General features: G+C 45.7%; 1 protein-coding gene across 9 annotated transcripts in view; it reads left to right on the plus strand.

Moving 5' to 3' along the window:
* Window positions 1-18595, plus strand: part of PFKM (phosphofructokinase, muscle) — a 46578-nt gene extending 27983 nt beyond the window's left edge. For all 9 annotated transcript variants that reach the window (XM_050746882.1, XM_050746874.1, XM_050746877.1 and 6 more), the window contains 21 exons: window positions 2903-2976; window positions 3851-3928; window positions 5357-5546; window positions 5804-5969; window positions 6721-6765; window positions 7211-7319; window positions 7433-7528; window positions 7781-7873; window positions 10232-10357; window positions 11814-11878; window positions 12374-12437; window positions 13240-13389; window positions 13846-13916; window positions 14276-14363; window positions 14450-14602; window positions 15304-15468; window positions 16280-16341; window positions 16569-16680; window positions 17527-17626; window positions 17708-17813; window positions 18058-18595. In XM_050746882.1, coding sequence (XP_050602839.1) covers window positions 2903-2976; window positions 3851-3928; window positions 5357-5546; window positions 5804-5969; window positions 6721-6765; window positions 7211-7319; window positions 7433-7528; window positions 7781-7873; window positions 10232-10357; window positions 11814-11878; window positions 12374-12437; window positions 13240-13389; window positions 13846-13916; window positions 14276-14363; window positions 14450-14602; window positions 15304-15468; window positions 16280-16341; window positions 16569-16680; window positions 17527-17626; window positions 17708-17813; window positions 18058-18202 — 2258 coding nt within the window. In that variant the 3' untranslated portion in view covers window positions 18203-18595. The remainder of the gene's footprint in view (window positions 1-2902; window positions 2977-3850; window positions 3929-5356; window positions 5547-5803; window positions 5970-6720; window positions 6766-7210; window positions 7320-7432; window positions 7529-7780; window positions 7874-10231; window positions 10358-11813; window positions 11879-12373; window positions 12438-13239; window positions 13390-13845; window positions 13917-14275; window positions 14364-14449; window positions 14603-15303; window positions 15469-16279; window positions 16342-16568; window positions 16681-17526; window positions 17627-17707; window positions 17814-18057) is intronic.
* The last annotated feature ends 801 nt before the right edge of the window (window positions 18596-19396 follow it).

The raw sequence follows: 19396 nt of genomic DNA on the forward strand, positions 1-19396 counted from the left end.
TGGTACCACACTTTTACCCTTTGTCTAAATCAATCACGGGACATTTTCTCCCTCTCTGACCCTTAAAATATAATCACATTGCCAACTGGATATAAGTCCTATTGCTTCTGTTTCCTAGATGTCTTCTATCCAGTATTTGTTTTGTCCCAAATGCTACTGTTCCAGTCCAGGTCTTCCACATTTCTTATCTAGGATGCCAGGTAGCCTCCTAACGCAAGAAATCCCTCTCTCAAGCTGTCTTTCACGCTGCTGCCAGAGTTATCCTTCTGAGATGCAGATCTCATCATGTCCCTCTGCCCGCTAAATTCTTCAGGGATTCTTCGTTGTCTGCAACTTTTCTTTTTGGAGGGGGTCACAGACCCCTTTAAGAATCAAATGAAAGCTGTAGACCTTCTCTCAAAAGAAATGTCCATGCCCGCAGAACTTTTCATACAGTTTTGTGGGGTTCCTGGATTCCCCGAAACCCATCACCCATGGATCTCCAATTAAACCCTGGCCTGTAGAATACAACTCAAACTTCTCATGGCACATAGGTGCCTGCCCACCTGTAGAGCTTCATCTCTCACCACTTCCTAGTTTATATTCTTTATAATACCAAATTACCTATGGTTGTTTTTTGACCCTCACCTTTATTTGTGCTATTCCCTCTGCCAAGAACACTCTCCCTCAAATTCTCCACCTGACAGAAAAATTTTAGAGGAAATTGTCCTTTAGGTCCCATGACAAATGTTGTCTTTTCTGTATAACCTTCTCTGACTTCCTTCTGGCAGGCTTAGATACTCTTTGTCCCTGTTTCCACTGTACTTTGTATCTCTCTCCCTCTGTCTGTCTTTTTTGAGAGATGGGGTCTCACTGTGTTGCCCAGACTAGACTTAACTCCTGGGCTCAAGTGATCCTCCTGCCTCAGCCTCCCAAGTAGCTGGGACTATAGGCATGCACCATTGTGCTTGGCTCATGTCTTTTATAGGGACCAATAGACCATATTGTAATTCTCCACATATCTTGAGGACCATTACCAAGTCCTTTATCTTGGTATTCCCAGATTCTGTGTTGGTCATTGCTGTACCCCCCAGTGCCTAGCACAGTGCCTGGAACATGATAGGTGTTCAGTTAATATTTGTTAAGTGAACAAATGAACCTTCAATTTGGAGCTAATAGCCATGTAATACCAACCTGCAAAAAAAGAAACATTTTGATCTTTTTTATTCCATCCTATTCCTGATAGCTTTGGATTATTCAAAAGTTTGTGATGGTTTTTAGTTTGGTGCTGCAGATTTTCCCGATTACTAGCTCTCTTGGTGCTTGCTGGTATATTACATTTCTCCAGGCAGGGTTAAGGACAACATGAACAGATTTTAGATTGAAACAAAAATATGTAGTAGAATATCTAAGAGAGGGTAGCTAAAATGATTCACAAGAAGTTGACCCATCATGGCTGTAAGATTCCTTGTGCATCACCATGTGCTCCTCCTCACATTACATGGTAGGAAAGGAATGTCTCCCATCTGTCACCAATAAGGCCATGCTTAGCACAGGATCAGTGCATTGTTCCTAATGTGAAACACACATATGGGACACCTGCTGTGTGTTGGGAAGGGCTGGTTTTTTCACAGTGCTCCTGGAAGAGAGTTCTTTTCACTGAAAAACTACTAGGAGAGGGATAATACTCATCTGTGAAAAAGGGAAAAGGATTGCCTCTGTATTTTAGTCCTAAGCTTTTGTTTTGTTTTGTTTGAATTTTATTTATTTTTTTTACAGATGGAGTCTTACTATGTTGCCCAGGCTGGTCTCGAACTCCTAGGCTCAAGCAATCTTCCCAGCTGACCTCCCAAGTACTGGGATTACAGGCATGAGTTACCGTGCCCAGTCCTAGTCCTAAGTTTTTCTTCCAGTAGAAGCAGAGAGAGAATGATTTACAGCATACTTTTCGAGTTCCCCATAAACATCTTATATACAGGGCCACAGGAAGAGACTAATAAATATTCGTTGACTAATTGAGGAAATGCCAGGAGAAGGCAGTGAGAGAATAGAGTCCCTACCAATTCTTCCTGCACACTTGGTCACAGCCTCTTCTGGCAATGTGGGAACTAGTGAATCACAACTGTGTGGCACACATTGGAACATAGACCAACTCAAGTGACACAAAAAAGGGGTATATTTGTGTGTGTGTGTATGTGTGTGTGTGTGTGTGTGTGTAGACTGAGAGAATCAGCTGTCCAGTAACAGATATACTTGTGAACTTGTGAATAGACTGTGACTTGCCAGGTTACTGAACCATATAGAGTCGTGTCCTTGTTCTTAAATGCCTACTAAAAGCTGATGTCTCGATATAGTTCAGAAAGCAAGGAAAAACCTAGTACAGCCATTGAGATTAGTAGGACAAACCTTAGAGGCTGATAGTGTTAACTTAGGCATTTGAGAACTTGAATTCTAATCTGAACTTTCTAAAAGTACTAGCTTGGTGCCCCTTGACCTTTTTGAGTTTCAGTTTCCAAATCTTTAAAATGGAGACAATTCCAGGATTGTGGACAGGATTAAATGAGATGATGTTTGACAAGCTCTTGGCAGTGTCTAGCCCACAATACACATTCAGGAAAATGCTTTATTCTAGTTGTTATTATTTCCCAGATGGTCCTATCAAGGAAAGGTCTTGGGAAAGGCAGGATTTTTGCGGGGCTTGAGGAGCAATGAATGCAGATTATCTGAAGCTCCGGTAACATTGACTGCAGTAATTGGGAATGGGGAGGTCAGAAGACTTTGATGAGAGGATTATTCTAGATTCAGAGAAAAGACTAAGTAAAGTACTGATTCATTTTTTTTAGCCAAATGTAATATATGTGGATTCCAGGGCACCTTTTCTTAGGAGCAACCCCTCCATGACTTCTTTTGTCCCTCCTTTCAGGTATGAATGCTGCTGTCAGGGCTGTGGTTCGAGTTGGTATTTTCACCGGTGCCCGTGTCTTCTTTGTCCATGAGGTTAGTTCTGTACTTTGTTCTTCATCATTCTTTCTCTGCCCTCTTCTAAATCTGCCTTCTATCCCCTTCCCACGTTCTGTGTCCTTACCTCCCAGTTAGTTACATTGCTATGTTTGATTTTCCTTGGCTCCCTATCTTCATGAGTCACTCTTTCCTACTCTTGACTCAATAGGGATGGTGGGACCCGGGCATCTACAAACTGGGTCTTCATGTTGCCTGTTCAATTTAAAGGAAAAAGTAACTCTCAGTTCTTCTTTCATCTCCCTCAAAACAGAGAAAGAAATGGAAATGGGTAGTATTTACAGCAAATTTAGTATATCCAGGGGAAGAGCCCCAGGAGGGAAGAGCCTTGCTGTATTTCTGTAGTTTGCATAACTTCCTGAGGTTCTCACTCTTCTTTTGCACCCTTCTCCCAGTACTCTCTCATGCTTTACCCACTCTTCTTTTTATAAGGTCCACCCGCTTTCTTCTATCAGATTGCATAGTCTCTTAGAGCAAGTCACATTTCTTTCCTTCCCTCCCACCAACTTCCCCTTCTCCTTTTCTCCATGGTTATCAAGACCATCTGTTATCATTGGTCCCCTGTGAAGCAGGTTGGAGGAGATAGGGTGAGCCAAAAATAAGAATTAAGATTATTCGGAAGGATATCCACATCCCGATATTTAAAGAATGGGAGAAACTAGAAGAGAGTATTGCAAAAGTTGATGTCTCCTTCTTTGGACTGTGTTAAATATAGTCTCACGAGCATCCAGGACTCACTAGTGGGAGGAGGTGGCTTGACTCTCAGAGAACCTCTTCCCAGGGATCCTGTCTTAATCCTGGGAATTTAGGGAGAAGCCTGTCAAGGGCTTAACAGTTATAATATGTCCCACAGGGTTATCAAGGCCTGGTGGATGGTGGAGATAACATCAAGGAAGCCACCTGGGAGAGCGTTTCGATGATGCTTCAGCTGGTATGTTGTTCCAGAGAACTCCCTGTCCCATATTTGCTCTGTCCTTGTTTCATCCCACTCTGGTTTGGGCTCATGGTCTCCCAAATTCCCTGTCATGTGGTTTCATGGGAAGGAATTCAGTGACAAGAGAGGGACCCTATTTGCCCTTTACTCTTAGCATTTGAAAATATCACCCTGGTTTCCTGGGGCAGGGAGAGGGTGGAGGAGTGATCACAGGATGCTTTGCTCTTTATGGAAAGGTCATAAACAAGACTATGGGGACTGACACATAAGCAGGTCTTACTCTAGGGTCACGGGGAAGGTCTGGCCCTGAAAATAACCTTACCAGAGGACTGGAGCCAGAGCCAGAAGTGGAGCTGAAATTTGCCAGTCCTCATGTGATGGAAATGAGGTGACCTGAAACCAGACCACTTAAAGGACGAAGGAACTGAGACAGACTTTTGGAGTCTCAAAAAAATCCTAAGAATATCCTGAGGATTTCCACAGTCCTTTATGCTACTTGCTCCATGTTGTGTTAGGCTTCTCATGTGTATCCACTGTGGGCTAGCCTACAGCGAGTGAGAGAAATACAATCATTTGCTGGTTTACTGAAAATTTGTAAATTACATTTGTATCCCCCTTTTTTCAGCTCAGTTCCCTAAAAATCCATGGGCAAAAATTTAATATGCAGTATCTAGTGAAGGCTCTACCTAGGTGCTAGGTAATGGTGCCTGCCATAAAGTGGTCTGAGAATGAACCAGAATTCTCCACCAGTACCCCAAAGTCATGGCTGCACAGGAGGGCATAAGATATGAAAACCTAATCAGGGATAGAAAGCCTTAATTTCCCAGGGACTTACAGATACCTCTCTTGGGGTATCTGTAAGGCTTTCTTTACCCAGAGCTATTTTTCCTGTGAATACCTGGATATTGCAGCTTCTGCTACTGGCACCATGGATTGCAAGGAGCTGAGGGGAAAGGATTGGCAGTACCTGGGTACAGTTAGAAATCTCAGTGTAGAGAGAGGAAAAATACTACAAAACACATTGGGATGAACTCCTAATAATAATTTAATATCAGGCCATTAGGGAGAATTTCTAAAGACTGAAGTCACTGCTTCTAAGATGTGAAAGTTGGAGATTATTTGAGAAGCCAACAGATATGTGTGTATTCACTTTTTCTTTTTAGGATAGTCACAGATGACAAAACCTTCAATGAAATGGGTTCTTAGCAGTCTTCTAAGATGTATAGCAAAATATGAGAATGACCCTATGATGCCTCAGCCAGCATCATTTCCCTTTACTTTGGAAAGGACAGATCACTCTTAAGGATGTCAAGGAACTTTCTAGGGACTCACACAGTTATGTTAGGCCATCATAGCGTTGGAATAGGGGATATCTCAGCATGTTGAGCCCTGTCTCTGGAGAGCTGACTTCTACCTGTTCCAAAGGGAGGCACGGTGATTGGAAGTGCCCGGTGCAAGGACTTTCGGGAACGAGAAGGACGACTCCGAGCTGCCTACAACCTGGTGAAGCGTGGGATCACCAATCTCTGTGTCATTGGGGGTGATGGCAGCCTCACTGGGGCTGACACCTTCCGTTCTGAGTGGAGTGACTTGTTGGGTGACCTCCAGAAAGCAGGTAAGAGATTTTTCACAACAGTATTGCTTATTTGTGTGGGTATGTGCACGCGTGTACACACACACATCACCCCTGCCCCCCTTTTACCTCCCATTGGAGAAAAATGTTACCCAGACACAAATAGGCAGTCTTTGCCCCCTTTTTCTGATATTGTCTACAATTCCTTTTGGCTAGAGTTTCTTCTCTCTCTAGATATCTCCTCTTTAGGCATGCCAGGTACCTCACCCAGTGGCTCCTGGTTTGCTTCTCATTGTCAGGTAAGATCACAGATGAGGAGGCTACGAAGTCCAGCTACCTGAACATTGTGGGCCTGGTTGGGTCAATTGACAATGACTTCTGTGGCACCGATATGACCATTGGCACTGACTCTGCCCTGCACCGGATCATAGAAATTGTAGATGCCATCACTACCACTGCCCAGAGGTAAGGGGACTTGGGAGGTAGGCAGTGTAAGAAGATGGCAGCTAGGACAGGCTAAAGGGCTAGAGGCTGCTGAAGACTGAAGTGTTTGAGCTATGGTGACTATAATGACCAGTTTTCTGGGGCTAGAACACTATTTTTAACTAAAAATTATCTAGAGCACTGAAATTGCACTGCTCCCTTAATGATATATGATTTGCCTTTTGCCACTGTCTGGCCCACTGTCCAAATATGCAGCTCTGAGGTCTTTCATATCTTTGGGCTGAATGGTTATTCTTCAGACTGGGCAAATCTAGGGAGCCCAGACATGAGCTACACTTTCCCACCATATCATAGAAAGTATAAGTGCTGCTATGACCACCATGGCTCAGAGAGAAGAGGACCTGGAGGGAGGCAATGTAGGATGGGAGGATAGAAGGGTAATCGCTTACCCCGGGGTAATCCTAGAGGATTCCAGTTAGTCCAGTCCTCCCTTCACTTCTTATCCTTTTCTCTCCTTTCCTTCCCTGACCCGGTTCCTCTCTGGAACAGAACCTCTGTATAGATACCTTTTGCTGCTGTGTTTTCTCAGGCCTGGGAAGGATACCTTGTGGCTAAAGTATTTCCCCTAGGTCTTCCTGGTCTCAGGAAGTCTGCTAGAAGGCCTGGCAGCATACATGTATCTCCCAGAGAGGGTAACTGGCCTAGATGTGGGTGGTGGCTTGATCTTGGCCATACGGTCTCTTGGACTGTGTCCTATGTGTATCTCTTGCAGCCACCAGAGGACATTTGTGTTAGAAGTGATGGGCCGCCACTGTGGGTAAGATCCTCATTCTGACCCATTTATTCTGTGGACCTAGCAATAGCCCTTTCCTTTTCCCCAGGTAGTCCAGTGAGGTCTCTCAGTAGCAGCAGATCTGGAGGTGCACATGCTCCTTGTGGTGTGGTTCCCTTTCCTGCCTCCATCCCTCTCCATTACATCCCCACACATGCATGTGTGTACATGCTCAGGCACATGCTTGGTGTAAAGAGTGGGCAGTGCTCTGAGGCTGGAAGCCACTGTGGCAGGTGAACATAAGTGGAAGGTGTCCGTTAGAGACAGAATCTCATTGAGGGGCCCTGGTGCTGTTACACTTGCCCCAAGAATAAAATGGAGGCTCTCCAGACCTTTTATCAACTATGAGAACTAGGAGAACTTGTTGGGTATGGATGAGGCTATTTGTAGAATACAACTTCTAGCAGGATGCTTCTGGCCCTCATCTCAGATACCTGGCCCTTGTCACCTCTCTGTCCTGTGGGGCCGACTGGGTTTTTATTCCTGAATGTCCACCAGATGACGACTGGGAGGAGCACCTTTGTCGCCGACTCAGCGAGGTACTGGCACTTTATTTTGCCCTTAAGAAATCCCTCACCCTGTTCCACTGATGATCTGTTTCCTACCCATCAGCTTCATTCCATTGATCATTTTACCCTTTGTTCTCAACCAGACAAGGACTCGTGGTTCTCGTCTCAACATCATCATTGTGGCTGAGGGTGCAATTGACAGGAATGGAAAACCAATCACCTCAGAAGACATCAAGAATGTTCGTATGAATGAAACCAGATAGGCCTTAGACTCCATAGCCCATTCCCTTCTGGCTTCTGAGTCTCCTGACACTGCTTCTCCCCTTGGTCCTTCTGCACATCACTCCCTGGGTCCCTGCCCCTGGTTGCCTCCCACAAAGAACCATTACAAGACAAGAGGCTGAGCTGTCCACGGTTCACCCAAGTCTCTGCTTGTTTTCTTCCTTTGACTCTGCGTAACCCTCTCTCTGTCCCTCTCTTGGTCTCTTCAGCTGGTGGTAAAGCGTCTGGGATATGACACCCGGGTTACTGTCTTGGGGCATGTGCAGAGGGGTGGGACGCCATCGGCCTTTGACAGAATTCTGGTAAGTCACTGGGCTCTGTGGCCTTCATGCCTTAAAACCCTCAACCTAGGCCGGGCGTGGTGGCTCAAGCCTGTAATCCCAGCACTTTGGGAGGCCGAGACGGGTGGATCACGAGGTCAGAAGATCGAGACCATCCTGGCTAACACGGTGAAACCCCGTCTCTACTAAAAAATACAAAAAAAAAACTAGCCGGGCGAGGTGGCGGGCGCCTGTAGTCCCAGCTACTCGGGAGGCTGAGGCAGGAGAATGGCGTGAACCCGGGAGGCGGGGCTTGCAGTGAGCTGAGATCCGGCCACTGCACTCCAGCCTGGGCGACAGAGCAAGACTCCGTCTCAAAAAAAAAAACAAAAAACAAAAAACAAAAAAAAACCCCTCAACCTTGTAGTCCTTCCTCCTCAGGGCTGCACTTCACCAGATAGGGACTTACACCACTGGTTGTGTTGCCTCTCCACCAGCCTTTGGGCTGCATTGGTCACTGACCCATTCCCATACACTTGAGGGTCCTCTTCTGTTACAAAAATGATGAGAGACTTTGCCTTCGTAATGGTGAGGAGCAATATCTTTTTGTTTTGTTTTGTTTCGTATATTTTTAATAAGAATTTTGAAATAATGGTAGATTCACATTCAATTGTACAGAATAATACAGAGATAGTCCCACATACCCTTTGCCCAGTTTCCTTCAATGGTAACATCTTGCAAAACTGTAGTACAATATCATCACCAGGATATTGACATTGATATTGTCAAGCTACAGAACATTTCTATTACCACAGGATGTCTCATGTTGTCCTTTTACAGCCACATGTACTTTACCCCCACCCATCCCTCCTCATTCTTAACCTCTGGCAACCACTAATCTGTCTCTTTGTCTGTAATTTTTAATCTCATGTATATTATATAAATGGAATTGCATAATATGCAACCCTTTAGGATTTTTTTTTTCCACTCAGCATAATTCTCTAGATATTTATCAAAGGTGTTGTTTGTTTCTATAGTTTGCAGTTTTCTACAGAGCAGTACTCCATGGAGTGGACGTATTACAGTTTGTTTAATCATTCAGACATTTGAGTTGTTTTCAATTTTTGGCTATTAGGGATAAAGCAACTATGAACATTTGTGTACAGCTTTTTGTGTGAACTTAAATTTTCATTTCTGCAGAGTAATTGCCCAGGAGTTCAATTGGGTTGTATGGTAGTTTTTTTGTTTCTTAAAAAAATTTTTTTTTCAAAGATACTGCCCAACTGTTTCTAGAATAGCTGTACCATTTTAATTTCCGTCAGCAATTTATGAACAACCTGTTTTGTTTGCATCCTTATCAGCATTTGGGGGTTGTCACTTTTTTATTTTTAAATTTTTTTAAATTTTAACCATTCTGATAGGTATATAGTGGTATTTCTTTTCTTTTTTTTTTTTTTTTTTTGGGAATGGAGTCTTGCTCTGTTCCCCAGGCTGGAGTGCAGTGGCATGGTCTCAGCTCACTGCAACCTCCACCTCCTGGGTTCAAGGGATTCTCCTGCCTCAGCCTCCCAAGTAGCTGGGATTGCAGGTGCCTGCCACCACACCTGGCTAATTTTTTAAATTTTTAGTAGAGATGGGGTTTCACCATGTTGGCCAGGAGGTCTTGAACTCCTGACCTTGTGATCTGCCTGCCTCGGCCTCCCAAAACGTTGGGATTACAGGCATGAGCCACCGGGACCAGTCTTTTTTTTGTTGTTTAGAGATGGAGTCTTGCTCTGTCACCCAGACTAGAGTGCAGCGGCACAATCTTGGCTCACTGCAATTTCCACCTCCCGGGTTCAAGGGATTCTCCTACCTCAGCCTCCTGAGTAGCTGGGATTACAGGCACATGCCACCATACCTGGCTAACTTTTTGTATTTTTAATAGAGACGGGGTTCCACCATGTTGGCCAGGCTGGTCTTGAATTCCTGACCTCAGGTGATCTGCCTGCCTCGGCCTCCCAAAATGCTGGAATTACGGGCATGTAATCCCAACCTTAGACACTCAGTTTAAACCCTCTTATCCTATTTTCATTGGAAGAGCAAAGCAATCTCCTACCTTGTTTTGTCAATAACAAGGGAACATTATTAAGCCCCAGTAATCCTGTTGGTTACTGTAGTGGGCATGTTTCTCTAGAACTAAGTAGAATCCTTGAGGTTCTGATGGCAAGAATACAGAGTCATCAAGCTTTAGATGAAATCTGTTTGGGGAGGTAAAGCCCAGTAAGTTCTTTGCTGCAGTTTTTAATTGTGAGACTCAATCTTGTGATTTGGAAAAGGCCTCAAGTATCCTGACTCTCTAGGCTGAGCCAAGATGAGGCAGCCTGAGCCAGACTGTCTTTGTTCTCTGGACTCCTGCAGGGCAGCAGAATGGGTGTGGAAGCAGTGATGGCACTTTTGGAGGGGACCCCAGATACCCCAGCCTGTGTAGTGAGCCTCTCTGGTAACCAAGCTGTGCGCCTGCCCCTCATGGAATGTGTCCAGGTGGTAAGTACTGATCCTAAACCCCTTTCTTAAGAGTCTCAAGCCCCTGCCTTGGAGTTCATGGGGCATGAGACCAACATCTAAGGCCACTGGTGTAGGAGCAGGTGGAAAGGCAAGATGGTATAGTAAGAGACATATGGGGAAAGAACACAGTGGGTTTTGCATAGGAGCTCTTAACTAAGCTTCAGTGTTCCCATCAGTAAAATGTTCCTAAGGAAGGTGGGAGATTCTACATCCTCCTTAGTAATGAAACCCAGTATCTCATAATATACAACCTCAAACATTTTTATCATGTCTTTATTGGAAGAAGAATGCAATATTCCTCCTAACTTTATTAAGAGCAGGAGAATATTATTAAATTCTAGCTGGGTAGTTTTTGTCTCTGATTTCTATCTTGAACATGTTTCTCTGAACCAACATGAGGTTACTAATGCTCACGTTGAGGGTTATTGTAAGGATTGGAGATAAACTATATTAGCATGTGATGCAGTACCTAGCAAATGTTGAGTGCTCAGGAAATGGTGGCCTTTATTATGAAGGAATCACTCCTTTGATACCACAGAGTGAACATGGTGGCTGGGAGGCTGGGAGCGAGAGCTAGGGTATCTGGCCTGGTTCTGAGGGCTGGTCTAAATGCTCCCCTTCTTCTGGCCTCCTCCTCTCTGAGACCCAGGAGTCCCAGTGACCTGCAGCCTTGCTTGGAAATGTATCTGTGAAAGCTCCAAAGCGAAGGCACTGGCCCACAGAGCTGAAATCAGTAGTTGAGAAGCACACAGCAGGGATCAGTCCTTCTTCCTAACTTGGTTACCTGTAGGATCTTCATTTACTCATGACTTTAGAGGCTGCTTTAAGGCTGGGGACCTGGGTGTGGAATGGAAGATACTATTTATCTGTGAGCATTCTTCCACTCTACCCATACTTCTAATAAACAGAGCATACTCTGAGCACAGTGGCTCACACCTGTAATCCCAGCACTTTGGGAGGTCAAGGCAGGCAGATCACAAGGTCAGGAGATCGAGACCATCCTGGCTAACATGGTGAAAAATACCAAAAAAAATTAGCTGGGTGTGGTGGCACACTCCTATAATCCCAGCCTCTCGGGAGGCTGAGGCAGGAGAATCGCTTGAACCCAGGAGGCAGGGGGTTGCAGTGAGCCAAGATCGCGCCACTGCACTCCAGCCTGGGCGACAGAGCAAGACTCCGTCTCAAAAAAATAAAAATTAAAATAAAATAAACAGAGCATAGAATCAGTTCTTTTCTTTTGCTGCTCATTACTCAGAAAACTCAGGAAAAAACAAAAATACTTCTGTGAAAGTTTGGGGGCATAGGAAAGGTGGGGTATAGAATGGGCAGAATCTAGTCACAATCCCAGAGATGGGCAGAGTTTGACTGTGGGATGGAAATCCAGCTGTGCAGAATTGTGACCCTGGAGTTGAAACTGTCACTGCTCCCCCCTCAGACCAAAGATGTGACCAAGGCCATGGAAGAGAAGAAATTTGATGAAGCCCTGAAGCTGAGAGGCCGGTGAGGAAATGACGGGAAGCTCACTAGCTACAGAAATCAGATGCCTGAAGTCAAAGATCTCCATGACTCCAGGCCCAGAACATAAGCTTCTGCTGCTTCCTTTTCTGATTCTCTCTGCAGCAAGTTCTTGCCCAAGAAAGTTAGTTGTCAGGTGTCTGGAAGGATCAGTTCATCTCAGGGATGCGGTCCCTGGCATCAACCTTTTTTAATCTGTTATTTCTATATGTGAGCCCCAGCTAGATGATAAGTTCCTTTAAGCAAGGGACAGTCTCTTGTGCCGAGCACAGTGCCTGGAGAAGAGTACTGAGCGAGTGTTGGATGAACTAGTGGCCCCTTTGCAGCCCCTGCCCTGTCCCTGCTCTGCCCCAGTTCTGTCCTCAGAGGTTTGCCCTATGGAACTTCCCTCTGGGAGCAAAACTTCAGACCAGGATCCCCATGGCTGCTGGCTGTGGGGAATGGCCTGAAGACACCTTTCTCTATTTGTACTTCCTACAGGAGCTTCATGAACAACTGGGAGGTATACAAGCTTCTAGCTCATGTCAGACCCCCGGTATCTAAGGTACTGGCAAGTTGACTTGCCCTCTCCCCTTTTGCTTCTCACTCCCCCAGTCTCTCTTCATAAAGTGCTACCACAGTCCATACAATGTAAACCTTGCCAACTTCTCTGCCCCACTCTGATCTTCAGTGCTGGGTCCCTGGCCCTATTATTATGATTTTTCTCTTAACCACCCCAGATACCAGCCCCCTTTTTAGTGTATCCTGGATATCTCTAACACAAGACCCATGCCCACTTCAGGACTGGCAAGATAGCATGCGAAGAATGGGAAAGAGGGCTTATGTACTTTTTCTCTGGGAATATCTAGGAATAATCACATCTAAGTGTATCTGAGCCACCTCTTCCATTGGAGTCGTGGTTGTCATTATTGAGTATATTATCAGAATTGTTTGGGTTGCTTATTAAACTTGCAAACTCCTGGGCCCCTCTCTCAGAGGAGATTCATATCTGGGTAGAGGCCAGGAATGTGCAGGTTTAACAGGCTCCCCCAGTGGATTCTGATGCAGGTGATCCAAGGATCACACTTTGGGAAGTGCTGCTCTGGAAGGTCTCTCATTGTATAATGTTGATATCTGAGATGGGGGACAGCAGCTTTGTTTATTGATCTGTGATCAAGAATTTTGCTTCCATAGTATGTGGTAGCAAGTTGTGCTGGCATTCCTTGGGAGAGGGGTGTGTGTTGTCTCAGGCAGATGTCCTGATCCCTGGATGACAAGGGTTCAGAGCTCTGCCTCCTTTACTGACCTCCTCCCTATTCCCACACTGGGTTTCTGTCCTCCTTTTTCCCCTGCTTCCTCCTGTATAGAGTGGTTCGCACACAGTGGCTGTGATGAATGTGGGGGCTCCGGCTGCAGGCATGAATGCTGCTGTTCGCTCCACTGTGAGGATTGGACTTATCCAGGGCAACCGAGTGCTCGTTGTCCATGATGGTTTCGAGGGCCTGGCCAAGGGGCAGGTATGGAGACTAAAAGGAAGAAGGGCACATATTCTAGGACCCAGGAGCAGTCATAGGGAAGATAAGTGTAGCAAGAATGACCTGTCCATTCTCTTGGCTTCCTCTGTTCCTCACTACCTCTCTCTCCTCTCTCAGGGTCCAGGCAGAAGTAGATATTTAATGTTAGGGCAGTAGGAACAGGCAGGAATTACTGGAATGCACCATTGCAAACAACATGTCCTATTTAATTCTCTATCCCAAAGCTCAGCACAGTGCCTGGCATAGGTAGATGCTTAATATTGGTGAATGAGCAGTAAGGGTAGAAGTTCAGTGCATGGGGAAAAGCTAATACCTGGTGTACCTCTTCCAACCAAGGGGGATCCAGGGGTGGGGTTAGAACTCAAGCAGTGGCACCAGTCCCACACAGGCCTCCTAGTGCTTTAGCTTTGAGCAGAGCTCTGTGGCTTTTCCCCACAGATAGAGGAAGCTGGCTGGAGCTATGTTGGGGGCTGGACTGGCCAAGGTGGCTCTAAACTTGGGACTAAAAGGTAAGTAGTACTGCAGAGGCACCTCCTCCCAGTGACCTCTTCAAGTTGCCCTTGGATTTGGGTGTCAATTCATTATGCCAGGGTCTGCTTCAACCACCCTGTTGTCTGGGTCCTCCACCCCCAACTTCACAGTTGCTGCCATGAGGGCAGACATGCCCATCTCAACATCTTTCAGCAGCTCTGGCAATTTAGAACTCCAGTGTGTATCCTTGGATAGGACTGAGAGGGTGGGCTAGGGAGTGGGGCACAGGTCAAGAAATTAAAAATAAAGTGCCTCTAACTCTAGCTTTTCTCTCCCTCAATTTTCCTGTCTCTTCCACAAATTCCCATTCCTGTCCCCCCCATCACTGGTCAACTAGGACTCTACCCAAGAAGAGCTTTGAACAGATCAGTGCCAATATAACTAAGTTTAACATTCAGGGCCTTGTCATCATTGGGGGCTTTGAGGTGAGTGCCCGCCACCGTGTCTCCCTCTCTCCCTCCCACTTCCTCTCCCTCTCCCCAATCCTGCCCTTGTGCTCTCTTCTTCTTAGGCTTACACAGGTGGCCTGGAACTGATGGAGGGCAGGAAGCAGTTTGATGAGCTCTGCATCCCATTTGTGGTCATTCCTGCTACAGTCTCCAACAACGTCCCTGGCTCAGACTTCAGCGTTGGGGCTGACACAGCACTCAATACTATCTGCACGGTGAGAGCCCACCACCACTTCGCATCCCTTTTGGCCAGGATTGTAATCCTTCAACTGAGTGTGGTCCTGAAAAGTGAGCTTCTCTTTGTACCAAACAAATGGGAATGTTTGAAAACGATTCTTTGGCTGGGTGTGGTGGCTCACACTTGTAATGCCAGCACTTTGGGAGGCTGAGGCAGGCAGATCACTTGGGGTCAGGAGTTCAAGAGCAGCCTGGCCAACATGGTGAAACCCCATCTCTACTAAAAATACAAAAATTAGCTGGGTGTGGTGGTAGGCACCTATAATCCCAGCTACTTGGGAGGCTGAGGCAGGAAAATTGCTTGAACCTGGGAGGCGGAGGTTGCAGTGAGCAGAGATCGTGCCACTTTACTCCAGCCTGGGTGACAAAGTGTTTAGTTTCCTCACCTGGAAATGCACCAATACCCTGAATACCAAATGTTTTGTGTTTTCTTTCTGAGATCGTGCAGTCTAATTTTCTGAGCAGTAGAAAGGATAGGTACAGCTTCCTTCCCAGGAGAGATGTTCTGCAGTGTGGTTGGCAAATATGCCTGTTACCCTAAATGCAAGAACTTGCTCTAGGGGCCCTGCCAGCCTATAGAGAATATAGTTCCAGAGTTTAATTAGTGGCAAAGATTAAAGAGTGACAAGAATCAGGCCCCTGATCATGTCTTTCTAACTATAACGCATTGTCCTTGCAGACCTGTGACCGCATCAAGCAGTCAGCAGCTGGCACCAAGCGTCGGGTGTTTATCATTGAGACTATGGGTGGCTACTGTGGCTACCTGGCCACCATGGCTGGACTGGCAGCTGGGGCCGATGCTGCCTACATTTTTGAGGAGCCCTTCACCATTCGAGACCTGCAGGTAGCTGGCCACCCAGAGCCTGCTAGGTAGCTCTCCCCTGTCTCCAGACTGTTTCCACAGTGATCTAAACTATGAGAGCTCAAGTTGAGGACAGAGCTGATTGGTCTGTGGAATCCTGTGAAGACCAGAAAGAGCACTATGCAGGCATTCTCTGGTGTCACCTCACAGGCATGACCGCAGCTACTATTGTTGGAATGCTCATTTTGAATCAGGTGGCCTGGTGCTAAGCCCTTTGTGGGCATTTTTGCATTTTATCTTCACAATAGACATGCAAAGAAGATACTATCTCCATATAACGGAGAAAGGTTTAGAGAGGCTAAAAAACTTTTCTAAACTCCTAAGTGAGCAGATGGTTTAACTGATTGAGAAAGTCAGTGATCTTTTTACTATATCATGTCTCCCCTTCAGATTTCCCTTACTCCCGTTCTGCTTTTGAGAGAGATGCTGTCTCAAAACAGAGACATAAAGTGTCACAACTGACACTGGGACCACAAGTCAGCCCTCTGAGGCAAGGGGAACCAGAAAGGCTTGGAAAGGGAGACTGGAGAGGGTGAGGGGCTGAACACTGACAGTTACTGCAGCTATCTGTAGTGCTCCCTCTTCCAGTTCTGTCTCATTTGGAGTCATTGTTTAAATTTTAGTCCACACTGAGGTTCTTAAAGGAATTAGGCCCAGTTGAGGCCCAGGATTGTAAACAACTCTCTTCCATGTCTCTCTTCCTTCCTGGAGAAGTGTGGTGTGGAAGAAGAGAGATTTATACCCAACCTTACCCACTCCCGATTAGGCTTAGGATTTACTCTTTCATTTTCAGGCAAATGTTGAACACCTGGTGCAAAAGATGAAAACAACTGTGAAAAGGGGCTTGGTGTTAAGGTACCTCATCCATGGTTCCTAAGTGGAGAAGAAAAATAAGCTTTGGCTCAAACTCATAGAATGGCCAGGGTTGGGACACCCTGAGGAATCTGTAGATATAAAGGGAGGGGGCCAGCCTATCCCTTGAATCCTGGGAGGAGACAAAAATTGAAAGGAAAGAACAAAGGCAGAAAGGGGGGATGGAAAGCCAACCACAGAGTCACAGGCTTTTGGTCTCCACCTGGCAGGAATGAAAAGTGCAATGAGAACTATACCACTGACTTCATTTTCAACCTGTACTCTGAGGAGGGGAAGGGCATCTTCGACAGCAGGAAGAATGTGCTTGGTCACATGCAGCAGGTAGGGAAGACACCCTAGTCATGCCCTTCATCAGACAGCCGTACCTGCCAACAGCCACTGAGGCTTCCACTGGCCTTTTCCAGTCTTCTGGAGGAGCCTGTTAGTGCCATCATAGAGCATGGGCCTGCAGTCTCTTACAGTCATAGAATCAAAACATCTTTATCCTGGAAATGACTTTAGAGATTATATGGTCTATCCTTTTCATTTAGGGGAGGGTTTTCAACCTTGGCAGCTTTGCCTTTTGGGGCTAGATGATGATTTGTTATGGGTAGCTGTTCTATGCACTGTAGGACAGTTGCACAGCATCCCTGGTGTCTACCCACTAGATGCCAGTAGCACCTCCCTCTCACTCCCGATTGTAACAAAAATGTCTCCAAACATTCCCACTTTCCCACCTGCTTCCTCTTAATTCAAAGGAAATCTGTATGATATTTTGTATTATTCTGAGGTGCTACCAAGGGCAGCCAGATTGGGCCACAAAAAACACTTTTATGTCATCATTGACAGTGACCAACAAAAGCTGCTGGGCTGAAGAGGGGCAGGCAGCTGACCCTTTGGCCAATAAGACTAAAACAGGATCTGGCAGCTGTGGAGCTAAAAGAGGGGATTGTGGGGCCAATCATCTTCTTTAGTTATTCTTATATCTGATGCATGGCCAAATGTGCTGGGCCAGCCTGGCCTTGGATCCTGGCACTGCCTCAGGACACTCTTTCATAGTTTGATTTCTGGATTCCTGTTTTGCGCCGTAAATCTGGGGCCCATCTTTCCTTTTTCTCTGTGTGTCTCGATATCTCTGCCAGTTTATTAGAGTCCTTCCCTCTGTAATTTTTATGTTTCTTTCTCCAGGGTGGGAGCCCAACCCCATTTGATAGGAATTTTGCCACTAAGATGGGTGCCAAGGCTATGAACTGGATGTCTGGGAAAATCAAAGAGAGTTACCGTAATGGTAGGTGGGGTGAGAGACCGAGTGCCCTCTGTAGAGGCTGGTTCCCCAGTATAGAAGCTGATTGACCATCCCTTATTGCAGGGCGGATCTTCGCCAATACTCCAGACTCGGGCTGTGTTCTGGGGATGCGTAAGAGGGCTCTGCTCTTCCAACCAGTGACTGAGCTTCAGGGCCAGACAGATTTTGAGTGAGTACCTCTGCTTTCTGGAGTGGTTCTCTCCCTGGTAGTTTCAAGCTCTACTGTCCTCAACCTGTTCACTGTCTTTAATCCTTTTTTTTTAAGGAGTAACACCTGTATTCTTACCCATTTCAGATGTGATGCACATGTCCTAAATCTAACCTCTTCTGTCCAACTACTTTCTATAAACCTTTGGTAGAAGTTGATTAGGGTACTAAAAGATTATATCATCATCTACCTCATTCCTCCGTAGGCATCGAATCCCCAAGGAACAGTGGTGGCTGAAACTGAGGCCCATCCTCAAAATCCTAGCCAAGTACGAGATTGACTTGGACACTTCAGACCATGCCCACCTGGAGCACATCACCCGGAAGCGGTCTGGGGAAGGGGCTGTTTAAACCTCTCTGGAGTGAGGGGAACAGATTATCTGATCATGGTCAGCTCACCCCCTGATAAGTACACATCTTCTCAGTGTTTTAGCTGTTTTTTTCATTAGGTTTCCTTTTATTCTGTACCTTGCAGCCATGATCAGTCCTGGCCAGGAGCTGGAGGGGGCAGTGGGTGGGAGCTCCTTTTAGGTAGAATTTAACATGACTTCTGCCCCAGCTTTATCTGTTACACAAGGCTGGGCACCTCTAGTGCTACTGCTAGATATCACTTGCTCAGTTAGAATCTTCCTGAAAATAAGCTTTATTTATTTCTTTGTGATAACAAAGAGTCTTGGTTCCTCTACTACTTTTACTACAGTGACAAACTGTAACTACACTAATAAATGCCAACTGGTCACTGTGCTTTCGCTTCTCCTGTTATCTTCCCAAGTGGAATGTAATACTGTCAGCCCCATGTATCAGACACTTGCCTGATGAAGCAGTAAAAATGTTAAGGGTATCACAGGGGGTGGAGGAAGGGATTATCTCTAGTACACTACTTGCTGGCTGTCTGAAAAATTATCACTGCCAAACTCTAAAAACAGTTCTAAATAGTGACTGAGAATGTTTGTTGCTGGAGTCAGGGATTAAGGCAGCCAGATACTCTTTGCACAGTTCTTCAGTGGGAAGAGAAATTAACAATATATATCAAGCACTGTGGTAGGCATTTCATCACTGAAGCCTCGTAGCTTTTGGAGGGCAATAGTGACAGCCTGACTTCAGAAAGGAGGACACTGGAGCTCAAGATGATTGATTACATAATGTCTCCTTCAATATTATTCAAGTAGAACTCAAAACTCAGTTCTGACTTCAAACCTCATCCTCATTCCCCATTCCTCTGCTTCCTTACCATGCCATATCAAATCCCCAGAGCCATAAGGCCTATGAAAATGAAGTGAAAGGGAAAGTGCAGGCATTCATTCAGAACATTTTAAATGCTAATTGCCATTGATTTATAGGTTCTCTTTCCTATCTTTAATCTTAGAGCTGTTTCCTCGAGAAAATGAAGAGGGAAGGATGGCTCAGGGGAAGCTAATCAGAGGGAAAATGTCACTCTGTAAAGACTAAAAAAATTAGGATGATGATACGATCTGGGAAAAAAAAAGGCATAGTGAAGACCACTTAAAAACAAAAAAACGAAAACCTGTGAAGGTACATGCTATT

This window comes from Macaca thibetana, chromosome 11 (assembly GCF_024542745.1).
Source record: "Macaca thibetana thibetana isolate TM-01 chromosome 11, ASM2454274v1, whole genome shotgun sequence".
Taxonomy (NCBI): Eukaryota; Metazoa; Chordata; class Mammalia; order Primates; family Cercopithecidae; genus Macaca; species Macaca thibetana.